The 19,305-nt window shown below is 43.7% G+C and overlaps 1 protein-coding gene and 1 long non-coding RNA gene across 7 annotated transcripts in view; one reads left to right on the top strand and one right to left on the bottom strand.

Moving 5' to 3' along the window:
- LOC142047894 (uncharacterized) overlaps nucleotides 1-9,600 on the top strand; it is a 122,271-nt gene extending 112,671 nt beyond the window's left edge. Inside the window, exon 3 of the long non-coding RNA XR_012657197.1 lies at nucleotides 9,474-9,600. This is a non-coding gene — a long non-coding RNA (uncharacterized LOC142047894). The remainder of the gene's footprint in view (nucleotides 1-9,473) is intronic.
- Nucleotides 1-19,305, bottom strand: part of ARHGAP32 (Rho GTPase activating protein 32) — a 341,478-nt gene that overhangs the window by 16,882 nt on the left and 305,291 nt on the right. For all 6 annotated transcript variants that reach the window (XM_075073474.1, XM_032802390.2, XM_075073473.1 and 3 more), the window contains 3 exons: nucleotides 4,540-4,642; nucleotides 2,582-2,726; nucleotides 1,687-1,769 (listed from right to left, as the gene is read on the bottom strand). In XM_075073474.1, coding sequence (XP_074929575.1) covers nucleotides 1,687-1,769; nucleotides 2,582-2,726; nucleotides 4,540-4,642 — 331 coding nt within the window. The remainder of the gene's footprint in view (nucleotides 1-1,686; nucleotides 1,770-2,581; nucleotides 2,727-4,539; nucleotides 4,643-19,305) is intronic.

The following is a 19,305-nucleotide window of genomic DNA, read 5'->3' on the forward strand; positions in this document are numbered from 1 at the left end:
AGAGAGTGATTACAGAAGCATCACCAGCCACAGCTTCAATAAGTGAGGCAGGGCTGGGAAAGACAACAGCATGCTTTATATTGATGGGGATTTCCTAAAGGGGGGTTTTCATGGGAGATTTTAATTACAGAGCTATTCTGTCCCTATGTTCTCTCAGTGCAGATGGGATCGGGTGGTAATACGAAAGCCCAGGCACTGAGATGGATCAAAGGAAGAACCTCACGTCCAACCCACTCTGAATTTCAGTGTGAGGGCAGGGAGAGGAAAGCTCAGAGTTGAATCTAGCCAAATTTGCCCTTAAGGCTCCGATCCAGAGTCAGACTCAGAACAAGAGGGGCTGCTTCCTGGCTCAGCGGCCCACAATATTTTGGTGCCATCAAATCTGAACCTTTCACTTTGGCCCTTCCTAGACCTAACTGGCCAGGGGAAACGGGCACAGAACAAGAGCAAGACTGCAAGCTGAGGTATCCCCAGCCCCCTGCCATAAATGACAGAGGAGGCAGCTGGGGAACATGAGGAAGGTAAACCGGAAAGAGGCACAGAATAAAACTGTGAATTAAGGCCTAAAGGGCTACAAGGTTGTCCTGCAATGGTCTAAGTAGTCAGAGTCACCGTTGAGACTCCTTTATGGCACACTGACATCACAGCAACCATCAGAAAGGCCTTGCTGCCCATCCAGCCAACAGAACAACTTGCCCCCTGTAGAACAGGCATGGTCCAGCCAGTTACTGCACACTCCAGTGTGGGGACAGTCTATGGTATAACTGAGGGCATTCGGGGCCATGCTGAGGAGAGTCCCAGGGGAAAGGAGAGGGGTTGGGTGGCTGCAGCATGGCATGGCAGTTCACTAAGACAAAAAAAGAGGCTCAGATTCCTATGCTGCTTTTCCGACTGCCCAATTCCCAAATGTCCCCTCCTTTTCTGTAATGCATGTGGGATAGCAGTTCCTCTCTACTGTCTGCAGAATACCTTCCCTGCCAACCCTGCTAGTTAAATAGATGTGCTGCCACAGCTGCACCCGTGCAACTTACATTTGTACCTCTGCAGTGCTGCTTTTTTCACATTATTTCAGATGCAGCATCTTCATCTGTCACCAGACTAACTGGCCTTGCTGGGCAAACCCCTGACAAAGTTCTGATTCTCCTGCTACTTGCTTCATTCCTCCCCCTCTTACTTCAACCTACGGTTTTTGTCCTCGTTAAAAATATCCTGTGCAAAGTCTCACCACCCACCTCCCCTCTCTATAATGAAATCTGACTACTTGGCTGTGATGGGCTCTGTATTCATCCCCTCCTGGCATACTGTATAGAGCAAGGCAAATAAGATTTATGTACAGTATGTGTTGTTACTGATCTAATTAAAATATGTCAATGTTATGCAGTCAGCGATCCTTCCAAGTGTGCTCAACTATGCAGGAAGAATGCGGCCATCTTAGCGGGAGGAAATCAGAAAGCACACAATAATATCAGCCTTCCCTTCATAAGTGATGATTGCATAACGGCCAAACAAGTGACACCATCGTGCTGCAGCACAAGTCCCAATATTTAGCATAACATGATTTCGGTTTCGTCTGCACTGGTGACCTTGGTCCTGGACAGGCTGAGGATGGAAAGCTAGGGCCCTGGTGCACTGTCAGAGCAGAAAAAGAATGAATGCGTGTGCTGGGGTAAAGCTACGCACACTAACCTGTAGTGCGGTGGGGGTAGTTGCTGGATGACATCATGAATTTTAACCAATCGCTCTTCATCTGTAGCAGCAGACACAGCATCCTGGAACAAAACAAATTAAGATGCTAACACTGGGTGTTTGCTAATGCAAACGAAACAGTTTAGATGGCGCTGAGTTTGCTGGCATTTAGATCTGTAGGATTTATCTTCCCACCAAAGCCTTTAGGCTGCCCTCTTCACCATGGTATCTGTGTACTGAGGAGGTGGGCCTGCATTCAACTAACATTAAAGGCAAGATTCAATGAAGCTGGCCCAGGAGCTGTAAGTTGCACCTTGATGGCGCAGAGTGACTCCTTGTGCTGCAGGGAGGGTGACAATCATCCCAAAGGAGGGCAGCAACCTATGTTCCCATCAATGCCCTCCCTTGCTGGCTATGCCATCTGTAGTTTCTGCTGGGGACTCCTCAAATGCTATGAGGATTCACACAATCATTCAAACCTCCAACGTGCCTCCCTCCTGGTGCTGCAAGTCTAGAGCAGGGTATTGTGCCCTGCTACAACTGTACGCGGATCCCAGTAAGGGAACAGCAAAGGGCACTGTGAGCCTGGAGTGCTGGACATGAGCACAGCAGTGTGTGGCTGCTAGTTTAGGTTCAGCAGCAGAGTTGTTGGAGTAGCATGCCCAAACAGGAGCTGCCCTAAGCCAAAGCTTTTGAGAGCCCCATTTTCACAAGTAATCCTTTTTAAACATAAAGAGAAAGAAAGATCTTCAGCAGGATCCATTTCAGAATCTGCCTATCTTATAAGGCCTCTGTTACCAGGCTTTACAAAACAGGTGGCTCTGTCATTCCTGTTGATCAAACCCACAATGACGTTGCCCAATCTGTGGAAACCGAGATATCGGCTTGTACTTACTGAGAACTTCTCGTACAGCTGATATGTGAGCAGGGGGTTGGGGAGCTCGCGGAAGTAGAGCTTACAGAGGGAGCCCACACAGTGGATATCTTGAATGTAAACATCTTTAGTCAAGTCAGGGATCTGCTCTGAGTCAAACTCGTGGCTAGAGATGAGAAACGCAGACAGAGGGAGAGAGGGGAGAGAAAAGCCAAAAACAAATCAGAGTCAAAGGAACACAAGAGCATGCTTCACAGAAGAAATAAATGGCTTAGAGCCAAAGCCACAAGAGTCACGCCTGTGCTGTTGCGTACTCACGATTTTCCAAAATGGAATGGTTTCTTACGAGGCATCGTCGGTTGCAATTACATCTAACTGACTAGCCCAGAAATCAGATTTCCCATAACAAGGTAAATACCCTTGTATTTTAAAGTGTCTATTCTCAACACTGATGCAGGCAATTTACATCTCTAACCCCAGTGATTGTGACTGAGAGCTGCCTAGGTAAAATTCGCCATGGGCCAAAATGAAAACTTTACCCCCTTTAAATTTCAAAAGCCTGGAAACTGAAATTATAAGCAACACTGAACATCAGGGCCTATCAACAGCTGCTGTACATCAAAACTACTGTGTGCCAAAATTCCTTGGAGGCAAGCTAGAGAGTCCAGCAAGAATGAACAGAGCCAGGAACCACATGAAGAAAACCCGTGTGCATTTCCTTGGTTTTCACACAGAGAGGAAAAGAGAGTGAGAAACCCAAAGCACAAATGTTTATGAAATAAAAGCTGCACTCAGAGGGCCAGGACTGGCAAGCCTTGCTTCCCACTAGAATATGTGCATGGAAATTCCTGTTTCCAATTAGCCAGGGACTAGTGTAGTGAGTCAGGCCACTGGGAGGGGTGAGTAGAGGATTGCTGTTGCTGAAGCTCACTTCTCCACGAGATGTAAATCAAACTGCTGATCCTCTATGCAGAACAAGCAGCAAAGAATCCTGTGGCACCTTATAGACTAACAGACATTTTGGAGCATGAGCTTTCGTGGGTGAATACATGCATCTGACGAAGTGGGTATTCACCCACGAAAGCTCATGCTCCAAAATGTCTGTTAGTCTATAAGGTGCCACAGGATTATTTGCTGTTTTTACAGATCCAGACTAACACGGCTACCCCTCTGATACTATGCAGAACAAGACACCCATTCCAGAATATGAGACTCCAAACATGGAGGAATTCAGGAATAGTTATTTCAGAACACCTGTTGCTGAATAACTCCAGGTGTAGATAAGCTCTTTGGGGAAGGAGCAGAGAGAATTTTTAGATCTTATTTAAAAGTGAAGTGGGATGGAGTGAGGTGAAGGCAAAGGAGAATGAGTTCTTCCAGCTAGCAACCTCCACGGCAAGGGTGCAGGGTTCCTTGCCCATCTGAGATGGGCTAACAGTATTCTAGAAAGACAGGCAAGGCCCTGTCTACTGGGAAACCTGCACTGGTATAAACTAAGATGGAAATTTAAACTGATATAGTTACAATTAATGCAAACCCATGATGAGCCACTTATTTCAGACTAAGAGTGAACTTTTTTTTAAAGTTTTATTTAAGTCAACTGGAAACAGGTTTAAGCTAAATCAAAATATGCTGCCCTTAAACTGAAGTAAGGGCCTACACACATGGGAGTTGCACCAATTTAATAAACTGGTTTAAAAAGGTGATTTAAGTTAAACCAGTCACACTTTGTCATGTAGACAAAGTTTGTCATTTCACTTCAGAACCTCTGTGGAAAAAGAGAGAGATGGGATTTTAAATGTTCCAGAGCTACAGCATGCTGTTCATGAAGCAGACGCAAGCACTGGAGAGCTGCTGTGATGGTACCTCCCCACCTGTTCTCCAAGACTCCCACCGCTTATCACTGAACTCAACGATTCTGAAACCAGAACATTTAAATGAGCATGTGCTGGGATTCATCAAATACAATGCAGGCATACCGTAGCTTCTGGATATTTGACGCAATTCCCGACAGGCGGTATATTCCATCCACAATGCCGTGTTTCTCAATGAATTCGGTGCAGCTCTTGAGGACCTGGGGGACTAAAGAAAAAAGGGCTAGTGTTTAGTTGACCATGTTACTGAGGGCCTGTGATCATGTCAGATCTCATAAGCTAAGCACAGATGGGCTGCTTCCCTAGTTGCTACTTGGATCGGAAACCAAGGAGGTGTACGATTTATTCTTACACAAGATGCCACATTTGCCATGTGACACAGATTGTGAATAGGTCAAGTGGCAAATTCCCTTATATCAAGTAATATATGCCATCTGCCAGGAACACTGTTGAACTTGGATGCCCTATTCCCCCTCCCCACCCCATCCACTCTACTGCTGTTCTGCTTCACATCAGGCACAGAAGCAGATGAACAACCTGGGCAAGGAAAGGAGTAGACACTTTCGGTAGTTCCCTAGATATAAACAGATACATCTCAGACTAATGTACCATGAAACATAGTCTGCAATTTGGTCTTTTACCTTCTATAATCACAGTATCTCAAGCTGCTTTCCAGAGACTGTTGGGCAAATGAAGCCCCTTTTACCCCATAGAGCCTTGGAAATAAAATCCTTCTTTACAGAGCAAGGCATTGACCAGAATTGGTTACCTCCTGCTCAAACCTGCAAGTACCTTTGGATCTTCACCTTCCGTTGAAGGGCAGCCTAGAGGAGTGGTTCTCAACCTTTCCAGTCTCCCTTTCTGGAAGCTCATTTGTCTCGTGTACCCTCAAGTTTCACCTCACTTAAAAACTACTTGCTTACAAAATCAGACAAAAATACAAAAGTGTCCCAGCACGCTGTTACTGAACAATTGCTTCCTTTCTCATTTCTACCATATAACTATAAAATAAATCAATTGGAATAGAAATATTGTTCTTACATTTCAGTGTATGGTATATAGAGCAGTATAAACAAGTCACTGTCTGCATGAAATTTTAGTTTGTGCTGACTTTACTAGTGTTTTTCATGTAGCCTGTTGTAAAACTAGGCAAATATCTAGATGAGCTGATGTACCGCCTGGAAGATCTCCACGTACCCTAGGCTGAGAACCCTGACCTAGAACGCTGTCCCGAGCTGCCTAACCAAAGTCCTGTGTCACAGAGAACAAACTTGGCATGCTCCCATGGTTTTGCGCTCCTGGGGAGTATCGTATGCAAGTCATAATTAGACTGCAGGAGCAGCCTGTTCTGACAATTTGGGTTGTTGGTTTTTTCCTTCCTTGACTTGATGCAAAGAGTGGGATATAGTCATAGCAATACATTTACTGCACTGGTTTATTCACCACACCAAGAGATTGGATAGTGCTGTTAGAGTCAGCGTGGGGCAACAACACAAAATCAAAATCTAGGGCCCATCCACACCAGAAATTCCACTGGAGCAGGCTACGTGTTCGTCTCCTCTCCTGGCTACCACATTGATCCATCCTGTAGCAGAGATGGGACGCTGAACATATACTGAACTGTGCTAAAGCTCTGGATGCAGTATGGCTTGGAGATGTGCTTAAAAACACATGGTTAATTGTGTCCCTTGACATAACTGTAGTTAAAAAGGGTCTTTTGCTGGTGGGATGACCTTAGTTTGCTATTTCAAAAAAAAAAAAAAAGGGGGGGGGGGGAGGGGACCACAGGAAGATTACATGAGCGTTTTTAATTTTTCCCCTCAACCCCCATCGTTCCTCAGCCCCTGGTAGCTGCATATTTCTGGTACCAACAAGAAATATGAAATTGCAGTAAAAACAGCCAAAGCTAATACACCGCTACCTTGATATAACGTAACACGAATTTGGATATAACGCAGTAACACAGTGCTTGGCAGCGGAGGGGCGGGGGCTGCGCACTCTAATGGATCAAAGCAAGTTCAGTATAACTTTCTGAAACATGGTTTCACTTATAAAACATGTTAAGATTTTTTGGCTCCCAAGGACAGCGTTAAATTGAGGTAGAGGTGTACTAAAGCTGCCTACCAAAAATCTGACAGTAGAGAGACAGCTGGTGTCCTGAGACTACTCCCTATCACGATGACTAGTACCGTCTCATTGAGTGCTTGGGCTCCTGCTGGCTGTCGTATGCATCTGTCTCTTGCCTTATACTTATGGTGAGCACTTTGGGCCAGGGACCATCTGTTTGTACAGCACCTAGCACCATGAGGCCCTGATCCATGACAGGACCTCCTGGGTGTCACCATAATTCAAATAAATAATAAGAAAAGCTTAAGAATGTGCACTGTTGTTTTTATTCCCATTCTGGGCGATATCATGTCCAACCTCTGGACACTAGGTAATTCCCCTTCGGGGAAACAACTCAAAGAAACAACCACCTCACCTGCACTTCAAGGTGCTAGAGTTAATTGATAATTGCTCCATTTAAACATCCACATCCTATGAGGCCCTGAGCAACTTGTGTATCTCCTGCTCCCGGATCAGGCATCCCATTCCCACCTCTCCCTCCCTTTGCCGGCCCCAAGTGACTGACATTCCAGGCGTTGAATCGTAGAAGCCTGGGAATGTGAAAGCATTACCAAAGGAGATCCCAGCATGTTTTATCACTGGGGTGACTCAAGGAATTTTTCAGCTCATTCCTTAGCATCTCCCAGCAAGGTTGAGAATTTTACAGCATCTCTCCTTGGGCTTTTATTTTATTTACTCATAGACTAAAATGGTTAATTCTTCTCCTCATTTTCAAGGGTGTTTTAATTCATCTTGAAATCAGACCCTTTCCAATCCTCTACCCTTGCTTTGTCTTCCCCTTTTAATCTTTCATAACCTTAGCAGCCGTCTTTTTGTTGTCGTTGGGTGTTGGTTTTTGTGTGCGCGTTACCGGAATCTCAATTATTTGTTTGGTCTGGGGAATGAGACCTCCCACTGAGTCTCCCTGCAGCAATGTCATTTTTACAGTATTTCAGCAATCAGTGAACTACTGCACAAGCCAGGGCCTTTTGGCTGGTTAATGGACCATATCGCATAGAACTGCAGCTGCTCAGCTGAATTCCACACAGAGCGAGTGATCATTTAACTTTTTACAGTCATTCAAACAGGAACAATGAATGTAAATTGAACGGTTGTACATACTGTAGCTAACCTTCTAAACAAACGCTGTCAAACTATGGATGTCATTAAGTTCCAGTATTGTCTAAGAAGCTTAGCAAAAAGCAATTAAATGAAGGAGCAAGACAGTAAGGCAGTGAGATGGGAAGACAATAACTAATAATTTTTCTTCGTTAAAAGAATACCTATATAACCAATGAGCCCCCATAGGAACTCACATACCATTGGTAGAGACATCCCCAACTGCTGATGAAATACTACAGCTATTTTTACTCTCACTTCCCTTGTCATCTCATTTTTGATACCATAGTGTACGTCTACACTGCAATTAAGACACCCAAAAGGTAGCCCGTGCCAGCTGACTCACCTCTAACAGCAGCATACTGCATGGACTTTGTGTGCTTTTCACTGAAGCTGGCTGCAATTTTTGGAAGATACAGAATTTTTATAAATTGTCAGAAAAACCAAACTCACTCTCACAAAATTGTTACCATTTTGCAAACAGCTCTGCTTTTCAGCTCTTTAGCCATTCTAGTTTCAGCAGCCTATTTTTCCTTCTTTAAATCTGCCCTCCCAGCTGTCCTTCCCACCTTAAGGCACAATTGCATGAGGATGTGCTTCTATATCAAGGTGAAATTTGAAAGTGTGAATTCTTTACTTCCTTTTTATTACCCCATCCATGCCAAGCCAGAAAGTGGCCTTCAGGTGACATTTTATAAGCATGCAGCCCCATTCCACCCTCTACTCCTGCACACTCAGATAACTTCACTCATCTCCTCCCACAGTTCACTCCTAAATCCTGAGCCTAACATCCTCCCATGAGCTACCAAAATTTAAAAATAAAAGATCAAGCCACAAACATGGCCTTCCTTCAAGATGCTGTAGGGTTTGCAAGAAATGACCCACGTTCAAAATACACATATTACTAAAGAACAAAGATAAAGTTTAAGTCAACTATCTTGAGCTACACTACTTCCTGGCAATACCTCTCTCTTATCTGACACAGTGACTTTTGTACTGTAGGTCTTAAGGTAATGGCAAAGCGGGGTTATAAAATATAAATGAGACAGCTACAAGAGCAGAGACACACCTTGCGATGCCTAGGAATGGAATCAGCTTCAGGCTGGACTATCTTGTTGCACCACTCAGGAAAGCACTTCACCACACATGCTTAAGTTCCACTGACATTTATGGAGCTGAAGCATGTGCTGTGTGTGCTTACCTGAAGCCTCAGACTCTGTCTACACTAGACAGTCGTACCACTTTAACTGTACAGTAATCGGTGCAATCCTCCCCAGCCCTGAGTATGGATGCAGTTATAATGTGGTTTTGTACAGGAAGGGAAATAACTACTAGTATAAGGCAGTTTATACTGGTAGAACTGTGTCCACACTAGGCTTTTATTTGTACAACTATTTTGATTTTTTTTAAAATCACACCTTTAACAGCAATAGTTATACCAGTAAAACTTTCAAGTGTAGGCCTTAGTGTTCCATAGACAGGTCCCTAAAACTTACTGCACAAAACAAAAATTAAAGAGAAATAAAATACTATTCTTGACATCTAAACAGAGGAGAAGATATACGAGCTGTTGCTGTACAGCACGAGATATTTCTTCCCAGGTTTTATCCTCCTCATGGCACTGGTATTTCAGAACGCAAATGAATTACCAAGCGCCTTCTGTCCTCTGCGCAGGTGAGGCATAAGGAATTTCTCTTATCAAGGTTGTTACTTTCAGCCGCTCCAAAGGAAGCAAGCTGGAAAGGAATGGAGAGAGTTTTCCTTTTAGCAATTTTAATAGCTTATGTGTCCTTCTCAATTCCCCTTTCATACAGCTCAGAAGATCCCCTCTCAAAGAGCAGTAAAGCCACAGCGGGGCCTCGTCACAATGCTAAGCTGAGCCAAAAGGAGCGTGGGATCTATTGGTTTGGAAGAGGGCAAGGACACAGGTGCCCATCGACTATGGAAACTGGACCAAAATAATTCAAAACCGTTCACCTTCAAAGATACCAACGCTCACCTTTTTAGCAGTGTCCCTGGAGAGGCGAGTGCGCCTGTGTAAGGTGGGGTCCCCACCAATTGTCTGCCGCATGGGTTATCTGGTTATTGCTATCATAGGGTGGAGTTTGCTGCTGGATTCAGCTTCTAGGTTATAATTTCTGTGTCAAGGGCACATAAGGATAGATTTCCAAAGTGATACAGGTGCCCAAAGATGCAGATAGGTACCTAGTGGGTTTTACAAAGGTGCTTAAGTGAATCAGGTTCCTAACTCACATTGACTTTCCATGGGAGTTAGTTAGGCTCCTAACTTGCTTAAATGCGCTTTCACACTCCTATCAATCTAAGGAAGCAAATATATATAAATAAATAAAAATAGGCCACACAAAATATGATTATTCCCATTTTGAAGACTGGGAAGGTGAAGCAGAGATGTTAAGTAACCTGCCCAAAGGTCACAAAGGAAGTATAAGAGATGGGATTAGAGCTCAGGTGGGCATTGTTCCCAGTCCTTTGTTCAGACCACAAGATCACACCTATGTTGTTTCACTAAACTCTTGTCTCTCTCTCTCTCTCTCTGATCACGTCTACCCTTTATAATCATTACAGATCATCCCCCAAATGACTGCAAACTGCAACAAATGTGATGTTAGATTTGCATATATCTCATGCCAGCCAGCAGGTTCCAGGATACAAAATATCAGGCCACACATTGAAATCAGCAGTAAAATCTAGCCAAACAAAACAGCAATATAAACCAAGGGGCTGAAAGACATTACAACTCACAAGAGAAAAAAGCTGAAGTGGGCTATAAATCCATACCAAATAGCCACACCAAATGACTGCCCCATAATGCACTTTTACAAGTCACTTCCTCCAGTTTACAAAGTGTATGTGGAATTGTCATAAAAACCATCTCAAACACATTTACGCAAAACTGTATAAACAAGACAACATTTCTGTAGTGTACCAGGTAAAACTGACAGGAATTGAGTAATAATGGGTCATAAGAGACAGATGGAATAAGTCTGGTCTGATAAATGCATGGTGCAAGTCAGAGAATAAATGTGTCAATCACCCTGTGTCCTGGTTAATGACTTTTCAGTCTCAGAAAACCCACTTGAAAGCATTCAGGGCAAAACTTTCTTTTTCCTTTGTGTTAAAAAAAAAAAAAAAAAAGGTTGCTGCTTAAACAAGTCTATTGATGTTGGTTGCTAAGATTCAAACCTGAAGTGTTTTAAAACGGAACTCCTTATTGCTTATTTGCAGTTTTCCACATTGTTCTCCTATTCTCCTATAAAAGAAAGAGGCAGTGTAAACAGGGCCAATGCAGGTCGTCAGTGTTAGGACCTCAAGGAAGGATTAAGTCAGTCTTCAAGTAGAGTTAGTTTATTCTAACCCTCAAAGGCAAGGTCTCAAATTGTAGTTTTCCTCAAGCTGGCCAAGATTCAAGGGCAGCCAGCCAGACATCTATTGTAATTAAAAAATATTAAAATAAAAATTAAAAATAAAAAAATCAAGGGATTAATGAACGTGAAGAACTGAAGAGGTGACATATAGGTTGCAAGGTCTGAGCTAAAGGAAAATTGAGAATGGAGCTGGTTTTACTCTGCCCACACAGAGCATCCCAGCTGAAATGTTGCGTCTGATGATCCTTTCTTGTTCTAACCTGTTTTACTAACCATATTCTTCCCCGTTGGAAGCCTGCAACAATTTATCACTGAAAATATTATATAAACAACGGAGATCTGGTGAATCATAAGGAAGCTGGGATCCCTGGTGGTGATAAACCACCAATGGCACTAGAACAGGTGGTGATGTTATCAGAAACTCCAAGGAGGCAGGAGTGTCTTGGTTAAAAAGTTATTTAAAAGCACAAGGGAACAAAGCCTTCCCTTGGAAGTGAGTGGAGTTGAGAAGGCTTAGAATATGGCAGGCTAAGGACCCTGTCTCCTAGAGAGGTTCAGGCTGAGACTTTCAAGGCCATACATTGTGGATATCCAGTTCCAGCTAAAATTAAATCCTCTAGGAGATTTTGAAAACTGCAGTCTCAATTTTTAAACCCTATACATTTCCCTCTCAGAAACTGTTTCAAATAGAAAGAAGACAGATCATCTGCGTCAATATATATTCTCCCTGTTTCATTTTGCAGCAGTAAGGTCGAGGAGAAGTTACTCACCTTGTGCAGTAACTGGAGTTCTTTGATGTGTGTGCGCCTTGCACCACTGATTGCAGATTTTTGGTAGCTGTGTCCATTCAGCCCATGCCCTACATTGCTCCGTACTGAAGCTATATAGGGCTGTGTGAGCAAACTGCCCTCAGTTCCTTCTCTGCCGCAAAGTCCCACGGAAATACTCTGAAGCAGTGGGGAAGGAAGGTGGGAGTGCAGCACCATCTTGAAGAACTCCAGTTACTGCACAAGGTGAGAAACCGCTCCTCCTCCTCCTCCTCCAAGTCGTGTCCCTGTTGGTGCTCCACTTCCAGTGACTCCCTGGCAGTATCCCGTTAACAAGGTGGGCGGTTCAGAACAGAGTCCAGCACTGAAGAGAGGATCGTGTTGCCTATTGCAGCATCTGATTTAGCAGCATGAACCAAAGTGTAACAGCTGGAAAACGTATGTACCAAGGTTCATGTTGCAGCTCTGCAGATTTCTGCAACTGGAATGTCCTTGAGTAGGGCTACAGACGTAGACTGTGATCTAGTAAAATGTGCAGCCACTCGTAGGGGAGGTTAAGAACTTACCTGGGAGGTAAGAACTCAAAATGATTATCTGGTTGGATATGCACCAATTCCAAAGCTTTATTTTTGCAGTGCAGTGCGAGGGGGAATACACTCTTCCCTGACTGACATAATACGTACAAGCTATGTTGTTCATCATGAACTTGATTTACTTGTTTTGGATTAGGGAAAGAAAGTGGAGGCCAGCATTTATGACTGCTCTCAGTTCTAGCAGATTCACGTGCAAGCATTGTTCTTGTTGTGACCATTTGCCTTGGGCTGCATGAGGGCCCAAATGTGCTCTCTATCCCAAGAGAGAAGTGTCCATTGTTATAATGACTCATAGGGGTATTCTGGATTAACAGGATTCCTGCACGAACCCAGGAAGTCCTTTCATCAGGTGAGTGAGTGACTGTAGGACCCAGCTGAGTACAGAAACTTGTTTGTTGGGCACGTAAACTATCCTTGGCCATGCTTGGAGACATTGATAACCTGATCTTCTGTGTTACAAAAATGCAAGTTGTCATCTTCAGTGCAGACATGGCCTTTTTAGGACTTGAGGACTGAGCAGCATTCTTTGGAAAAGGTTCTTTAGAGCGAGAAACCCGTCAGAAGGGAGATAAGCCTTGCCCGTCATCGAATTCACAAACTCACCCTGACGACTGGGTGGCCGAGACTCTTGACATAACCATCAAAACTAGTGTTTGGAAGACTCTGGCGGCTGGGATAAAGCAGTCGAGGTAGTAGTCTTCTTTTTATAAAAATCTCAACCACTTAGCTGACAGTTCAGATGGTCTACAGAAGGTAGAAAATTGAGTAGAACGGAATCTTTCTGAAGACGAAGAACTGCTGAATTTCCTTTTATTTGCAGGCATATATATATATCCCCAAGGATCCAAGTGTAGCCCAAAAGTCCTTTAAGGCATGAAATGAGTTTGTCTGCACAGAGCTTGCGGACATTAAATGGTAAGGCCTCAATGGTTGATTTGAACCTCCTGGGGGAAACTAGACAGCTGAAGCCAGGAAGCTCATCTCATTGCTATTGTGGCAGAAATAGACCTGGCTGCAGTGTCAGCCACATCAAGTGAAGCCTGCAAAGATGTCTTCGTCAAGAGCTGACCTCCTGTATTATGACACTACACTGATCTTGATGTTCCTGCAGTAAATGGCCAATAAAAGCGTTATTAAACTTATCATTCAGACAGTCACATTTTGACATCAGTGCCCGATGATTCGTAATCCTGAACTGTAAATGTTGCTGAAGAGTAACCAAAAAGGTTCAGTTACTTCTGGTCCTTGTTATATGAAGTGGCTTTACGAATATGCCATCTCCCACTTTTATTAACTGCATCCACACCAGAGGATTTGGTGCCAAACGTGAAAACAAAAACTCAATCTCTGTCTGGGACGCAGTATTTTTTTTTACTGGAACACTGGCATGTACAGGTCCCGCTGCTGGAGTTTGCCACGTGGTCTTGGCTGGCTCAACAAGAGCATCACTAATTGGCAGTGCCAGCTGTGCTGAAGCAGAAGTATGCAACATGTCCAGGATGGGAAGCCCAAAATTCCTTCAGAGGAATATGAAGCATGTCCATGACCTACTTCTCCAAAGTCTGGAACTGCCAAAGGTCATCAGCTAATGATGACATTACTGCCTTCTCAGGCTATGAAGAAGCAATATTTGTAAGGGGAACAGTGGGGGTTTGACCTATTGCTTCTCAAAGGTCTCCTTTACTGATTCGGCATGGAGGGGAGAGATTGAACGTACCAAAGAAGAGGTCTTCTAAGTTTCTTCTGAAACTGAACCGGGGCCCTCAAAATTGCTAGCAGTACATTGCCCGTGGGATCACCGAAGACCAAGGAGGAGGACTATAAGGCACTGGGGAGGCGGGGGGGAGCGGGCGTGGGTAGACATTGTTGGTTCTCCCAGGTATTAACGAGAACGGGTCTTGTATCCTGCCTTCCTTGCATCTGCAAAGGGGAATAACATCTCCTCAAGTAAACTGGAGAGCCTTGAACTGACAGTTCTGAGTCTCAGTCCGAATGCTCCTTCACATAATGTACAGGAGGTGACAATCCTTCTTCCCTGTAGAGGCTTGGGAAGTAGTGAATTTCACTACAATATGTGCATTCAGTAACCCTGCAGATTTCGGTTCCAAGAGGTGTCTTGAGGTTGCAAAGGGGGGAGACTCAGGCTCATTCGGGACCATGAGGTCTTTAAGGTACCAGAACTGTGGTACCGGGAAAACAACAGACCTTGGTACAGGCACCGCAGTTGTTCCCAATGTTGCTGTCCGGGGTGCTGACGACGGTATCAAGGGTCCCACAGATACCAGTGAGGCTGCTCCCTTGCTACCGTGGGCTCTGATGGCAGTCATAGTTGTATCTTCAGTACTGTGCCCTTTACTGCTGAGGCATGGGACTTAGATGAAGTCAGAGTGCTTCACAGTCCCTGAAAGACTTGGAGCCTCAACCGCACTCTTCTTGGGCTTCAGGTCTCCAGTGACTGAATCTTCTTTGAGGAGGAACTTGCTATTCTGATCCATGGTCTTTGAGTGGGAAGCCCTTGGTACCAAAGGAGCAGTTATAGGTACCTCATTTATGTAGAGTGTCAGAGACCAGGGTCTCGACACTGCCTTCACCTGAAGCTCTTGGTGACTGTGATCTTGATGCAGACAGGGAACTAACAAAAGTAGTGGCCCCTGTTCGAGGGGGTTCTGTGCATCTGGGTCCAAAGTCAGTTTTAAGGTTTGCTCCTTCATTAATAAAATCTATCTTTAATTTCCCTCTTTTTCAGGATCTTCTCTTAAAAGAGGTGCAAATCTTGCACTTGCTTGGCATATGCAAGTCTCTCAAGCAATGAACACACTGAGAATTCCTATTTCTGTTGCTCAACAGGAGAAGCACCTGTTAAAATCCAGGGAGCTCAGCATCCCAGATACAAGAAAAAAATTGTTCTTGACCCCCACAATAGGAGAAAAAACAATTTTATTTTTGTTAAGAAAAAAGAAAACAGGATCAACAGTTCCAACAACTATAAAGTAATAGGAATCTTATAAATTAACTAAAGAACTAGGTCTATATAATATATTCTAACTCTAAAGAGATGAACTGGCACTAAACTTCGTCTCTGGCTGAAGGCAGTTGAAGAGGAACTAAGGACGGTAGCCCATGTAAACCTATATTTAGCCTCAGTCCAGGACACAAGAATGTGCAGGGTGCCTGCATGGACTGAATGGGCACTGCTACCAAAAATCTCTGATCAAAGGTGCAGGGCGTAAGCACCCCTGAAATGGAGCACCCACAGAGACACTACTCCAAGAAGAGTATTTATTATTGTTAATAACACATCACTGCCACATTCCAAAAGTGTTCTGCCCATTTAGACACACACAACCTGTTCATAACAACCTTGCATCCATATTTAATAATAAAATAAACAAAAATATCTAGCTCTTCTAGAGCACTTTTCATCTTGAGTTTTCAAAGCGCTTTATGAATGAGGTCAGTATATTATCCCCATTCTATAGATGGGAAAACTGAGACACAGAGTGTGAGCTCTCCACATTTACAATCAATTTTAGGATTCACACAGGAAGTTTCATTTCTAAGGCCTTGTCTACACTGCCACTTATGGCAGTGAAACTTTCTTCATTCAGGGGTGTGAAAAAACACCCCCCTGAGCGATGCAAGTTTCAGCGCTGTAAAATGGCAGTGCAGACAGTGCTGTAAATTGGCATAGCTCCCAGCGCTGGCTGCTATTCCCCTTGCAGAGGTGGTTTTACTACAGCGCTTTAACATCAGCTGTGTAGACATACCTTGATTCTCCTTAAGAGCAAATAAGTATGCTGCCTAGGCATTGCAATGCATGGTGTACCCAACTCCCTCCTGAACACATGTAACCCTTGTAAATAGGATTTTTCACATTTGAAGAGGCACTTGGTGAGTGTGCTTTCGGAAAGACGCACTTTGCTTCCATCCCTACCTGTGCCATAATGTGAAGAACGAAGATGCTTCCCTTATCAGGGACTACACTATGCTCAGAGTACTGTGGGTTGCCACTCCATAAAATACTGCAGCATGGCAGATGTCAGCAGAGCAGAACAAACTGGATCTCTCTCCTGGCTGATGAAGAAAGAACTACTCCCTAACAAGCCTGGGTTGCTTCCAAATGACTTCATCGGTGGGGAAAAGTATTTAAAAGCTAAAGCAGTTGCACACTAGAATTAAATGGAGGCACACATCCCATTGGCATGGAAGTGACCATAATTGAATTGATCTGCACAATAAAAACCAATATACCTCAACACAGTCATTATTTGTAGAGATAAACCTGAAACAGAAACCTTGAACTCAGCAGCCCCCAAATCAATAAAGTTGACAGCTGAAGTTACAGACAGAGAAAAAGGACAGAGAGAGGAGACAGCCTTTATATCTGTATGAAACGTGTATATCATCATAATCTAGTATCACAAGTGGAAACCACTAACAGATATTATCTGCAGTTATTTCACTGAGACATACTCAAGTCTGTACCCACAAAGCAGCACCAATGAGAGTTGGAAGGCCTGGACTCTTGACTCTTCCATTTGCTTACTCTATAGCATGGGACAAGTTATTTAATCTCCCTGCCTGACTCAGTTTCTGCATTGGTAAATGGGAGTAATGCTACCTGGGATGTTGTGAGGACTTATTAGTTAATGTTTGTAACGCACATTTAGCATATGAATTGCTCAATTAATGGTACACCTTACATCACTGCCACCACCCACATAAGACCTTGCTCTGCATTTTAAAGGAGCAGAAACCTTTATTTAGAAAATGCTTGTGCTGGATTCTTAGCAGTGATGGGAAGGATGATTTTAGGGCTAAAACACTGGATTTAGGAGATGTGGGTTCAATTCCAGAATCTGCCCAGATTTCCTGTGTGAAATCTGGGCAGATCATTTAGGAGCCTAAGTCCCACTGACTTTGAAAGAGATTTCCTTGGGCTCCCAAGGGTGTCTTTTGAAAATGGGATTTAGGTGTTACCCTTAATCCCTCCATGCCTCAGCGCCACATCCGCAAAATGGGCATAACGATACCTCCTGTCCCCCATAAGAACAGCCATACTGTGTCAGACCAAAGGTCCATCTAGCCCAGTAGCCTGTCTTCTGACGGTGGCCAATGCCAGGTGTTCCAGAGGGAATGAACAGAACTGGTAATCATCAAGTGATCCATCCCATCGCCCATTCCCAGCTTCTGGGAAACAGAGGCTAGGGACACCATCCCTGCCCATCCTGGCTAATAGCCATTTATGGACTTGTCCTCCATGAATTCATCTAGTTCTCTTTTGAACCCTCTTTTAGTCTTGGCCTTCACAACATCCTCTGGCAAAGAATTCCACAGGTTCCTGTGCGTTGTGTGAAGAAATACTTCCTTTTGTTTCTTTTAAACCTGCTGCCTATTAATTTCATTTGGTGACCCCTACTTCTTGTGTTATGAGAAGGAGTAAATAAAACCTCCTTATTTACTTTCTCCACATCTGTCATGATTTTATAGACCTCTGTCATATCCCCCCTTAGTTATCTCTTTTCCAAGCTGAAAAATCCCAATCTTATTAATCTGTCCTCACAGGGAATCTGTTCCATATCCCTAATCATTTTTGTTGCTCTTTTCTGAACCTTTTCCAATTCCAATATATCTTTTTTGAGAGGGGGAGACCACATCTACACACAGTATTCAAGATGTAGGCATACCATGGATTTATATAGAGCCAATATGATATTTTTTGTCTTATTATCAATCCTTTTCTTAATGACTAATGCTGCACATTGAGCGGATGTTTTCAGAGAACTATCCACAATGATCGCTTTCTTGAGTGGTAACAACTAAGATAGACCCCATCATCTTACATGTATAACTGGGATTATGTTTTCCAATGTGCATTACTTTGCATTTATCAACACTGAATTTCATCTGCCATTTTATTGCCCAGTCACCCAGTTTTGTGAGATCCCGCTGTAGCTCCTTACAGTCTGCCTGGGACTTCACGATCTTGAGTAGTTTTGTGTCATCTGCAAATTTTGCCACCTGCCTCTTTACCCCTTTTTCCAGATCATTTACGAATATGTTGAAAAAGACTGGGCCCAGTATAGACCCCTGGGGTACACCACTATTTACTTCTCTCCATTCTGAAAACTGACCATTGATTCCTACCCTTTGTTTCCTATCTTTAAACCTGTTATCAATCCATGAGAGAACTTTCCCTCTTAACCCATGAAAGCATACTTTGCTTAACAGCCTTTGGTGAGGGACCTTGTCAAAGGCTTTCTGAAAATCTAAATACACTATACCCACTGGATCCCCCTTGTCCACATGCTTGTTGACCCCCTCAAAGAATTGTTGTAGATTGGTTAGGCATGATTTCCCTTTACAAAAACCATGTTGATTCTTCCCCAACAAATTATGTTCATCTCTCACCTTTTGTCTTTCTTGCCTATTTACTTAGATAAGCACTTTGGGGCAGGGGCTGTCTCTCACTAAGTGTATGTACAGCGTCTACCATAAAGGAGTCCTAATACTGGTTGACCCATCCAATGCTAACATAAAACAGATAAACAGGATACTGTCTCCCATACAATTACTAGCACTCGTTTGTAATTTGGGGGGGCAATTATTAAAATATTCCTCTGTTGCCTCTGTTACAAACATATTTTTATTTCTCTGACTCCTCCCCCCCGCCCCGCCACAATTTGCCCAAATAGTGTGCAGTGTAACCTGCTGGCCCAAACCCAGTTATAGAAGAACAACAAATTGCAGCCTGTCATAAACAGATAGCTAAGGGTTAATGTCTCTTTCACCTGGAAAGGGGTAACAAACAACACCTGACCAGAGGACCAATCAGGAAACAAGATACTTTCAAATCTCAAGGGAGGGAAGTTTTGGGTGTGGGTCCTTTGTTCTGTGTCT

The sequence above is a fragment of the Chelonoidis abingdonii genome, chromosome 18, assembly GCF_003597395.2.
Source record: "Chelonoidis abingdonii isolate Lonesome George chromosome 18, CheloAbing_2.0, whole genome shotgun sequence".
NCBI classification, from domain to species: Eukaryota; Metazoa; Chordata; order Testudines; family Testudinidae; genus Chelonoidis; species Chelonoidis abingdonii.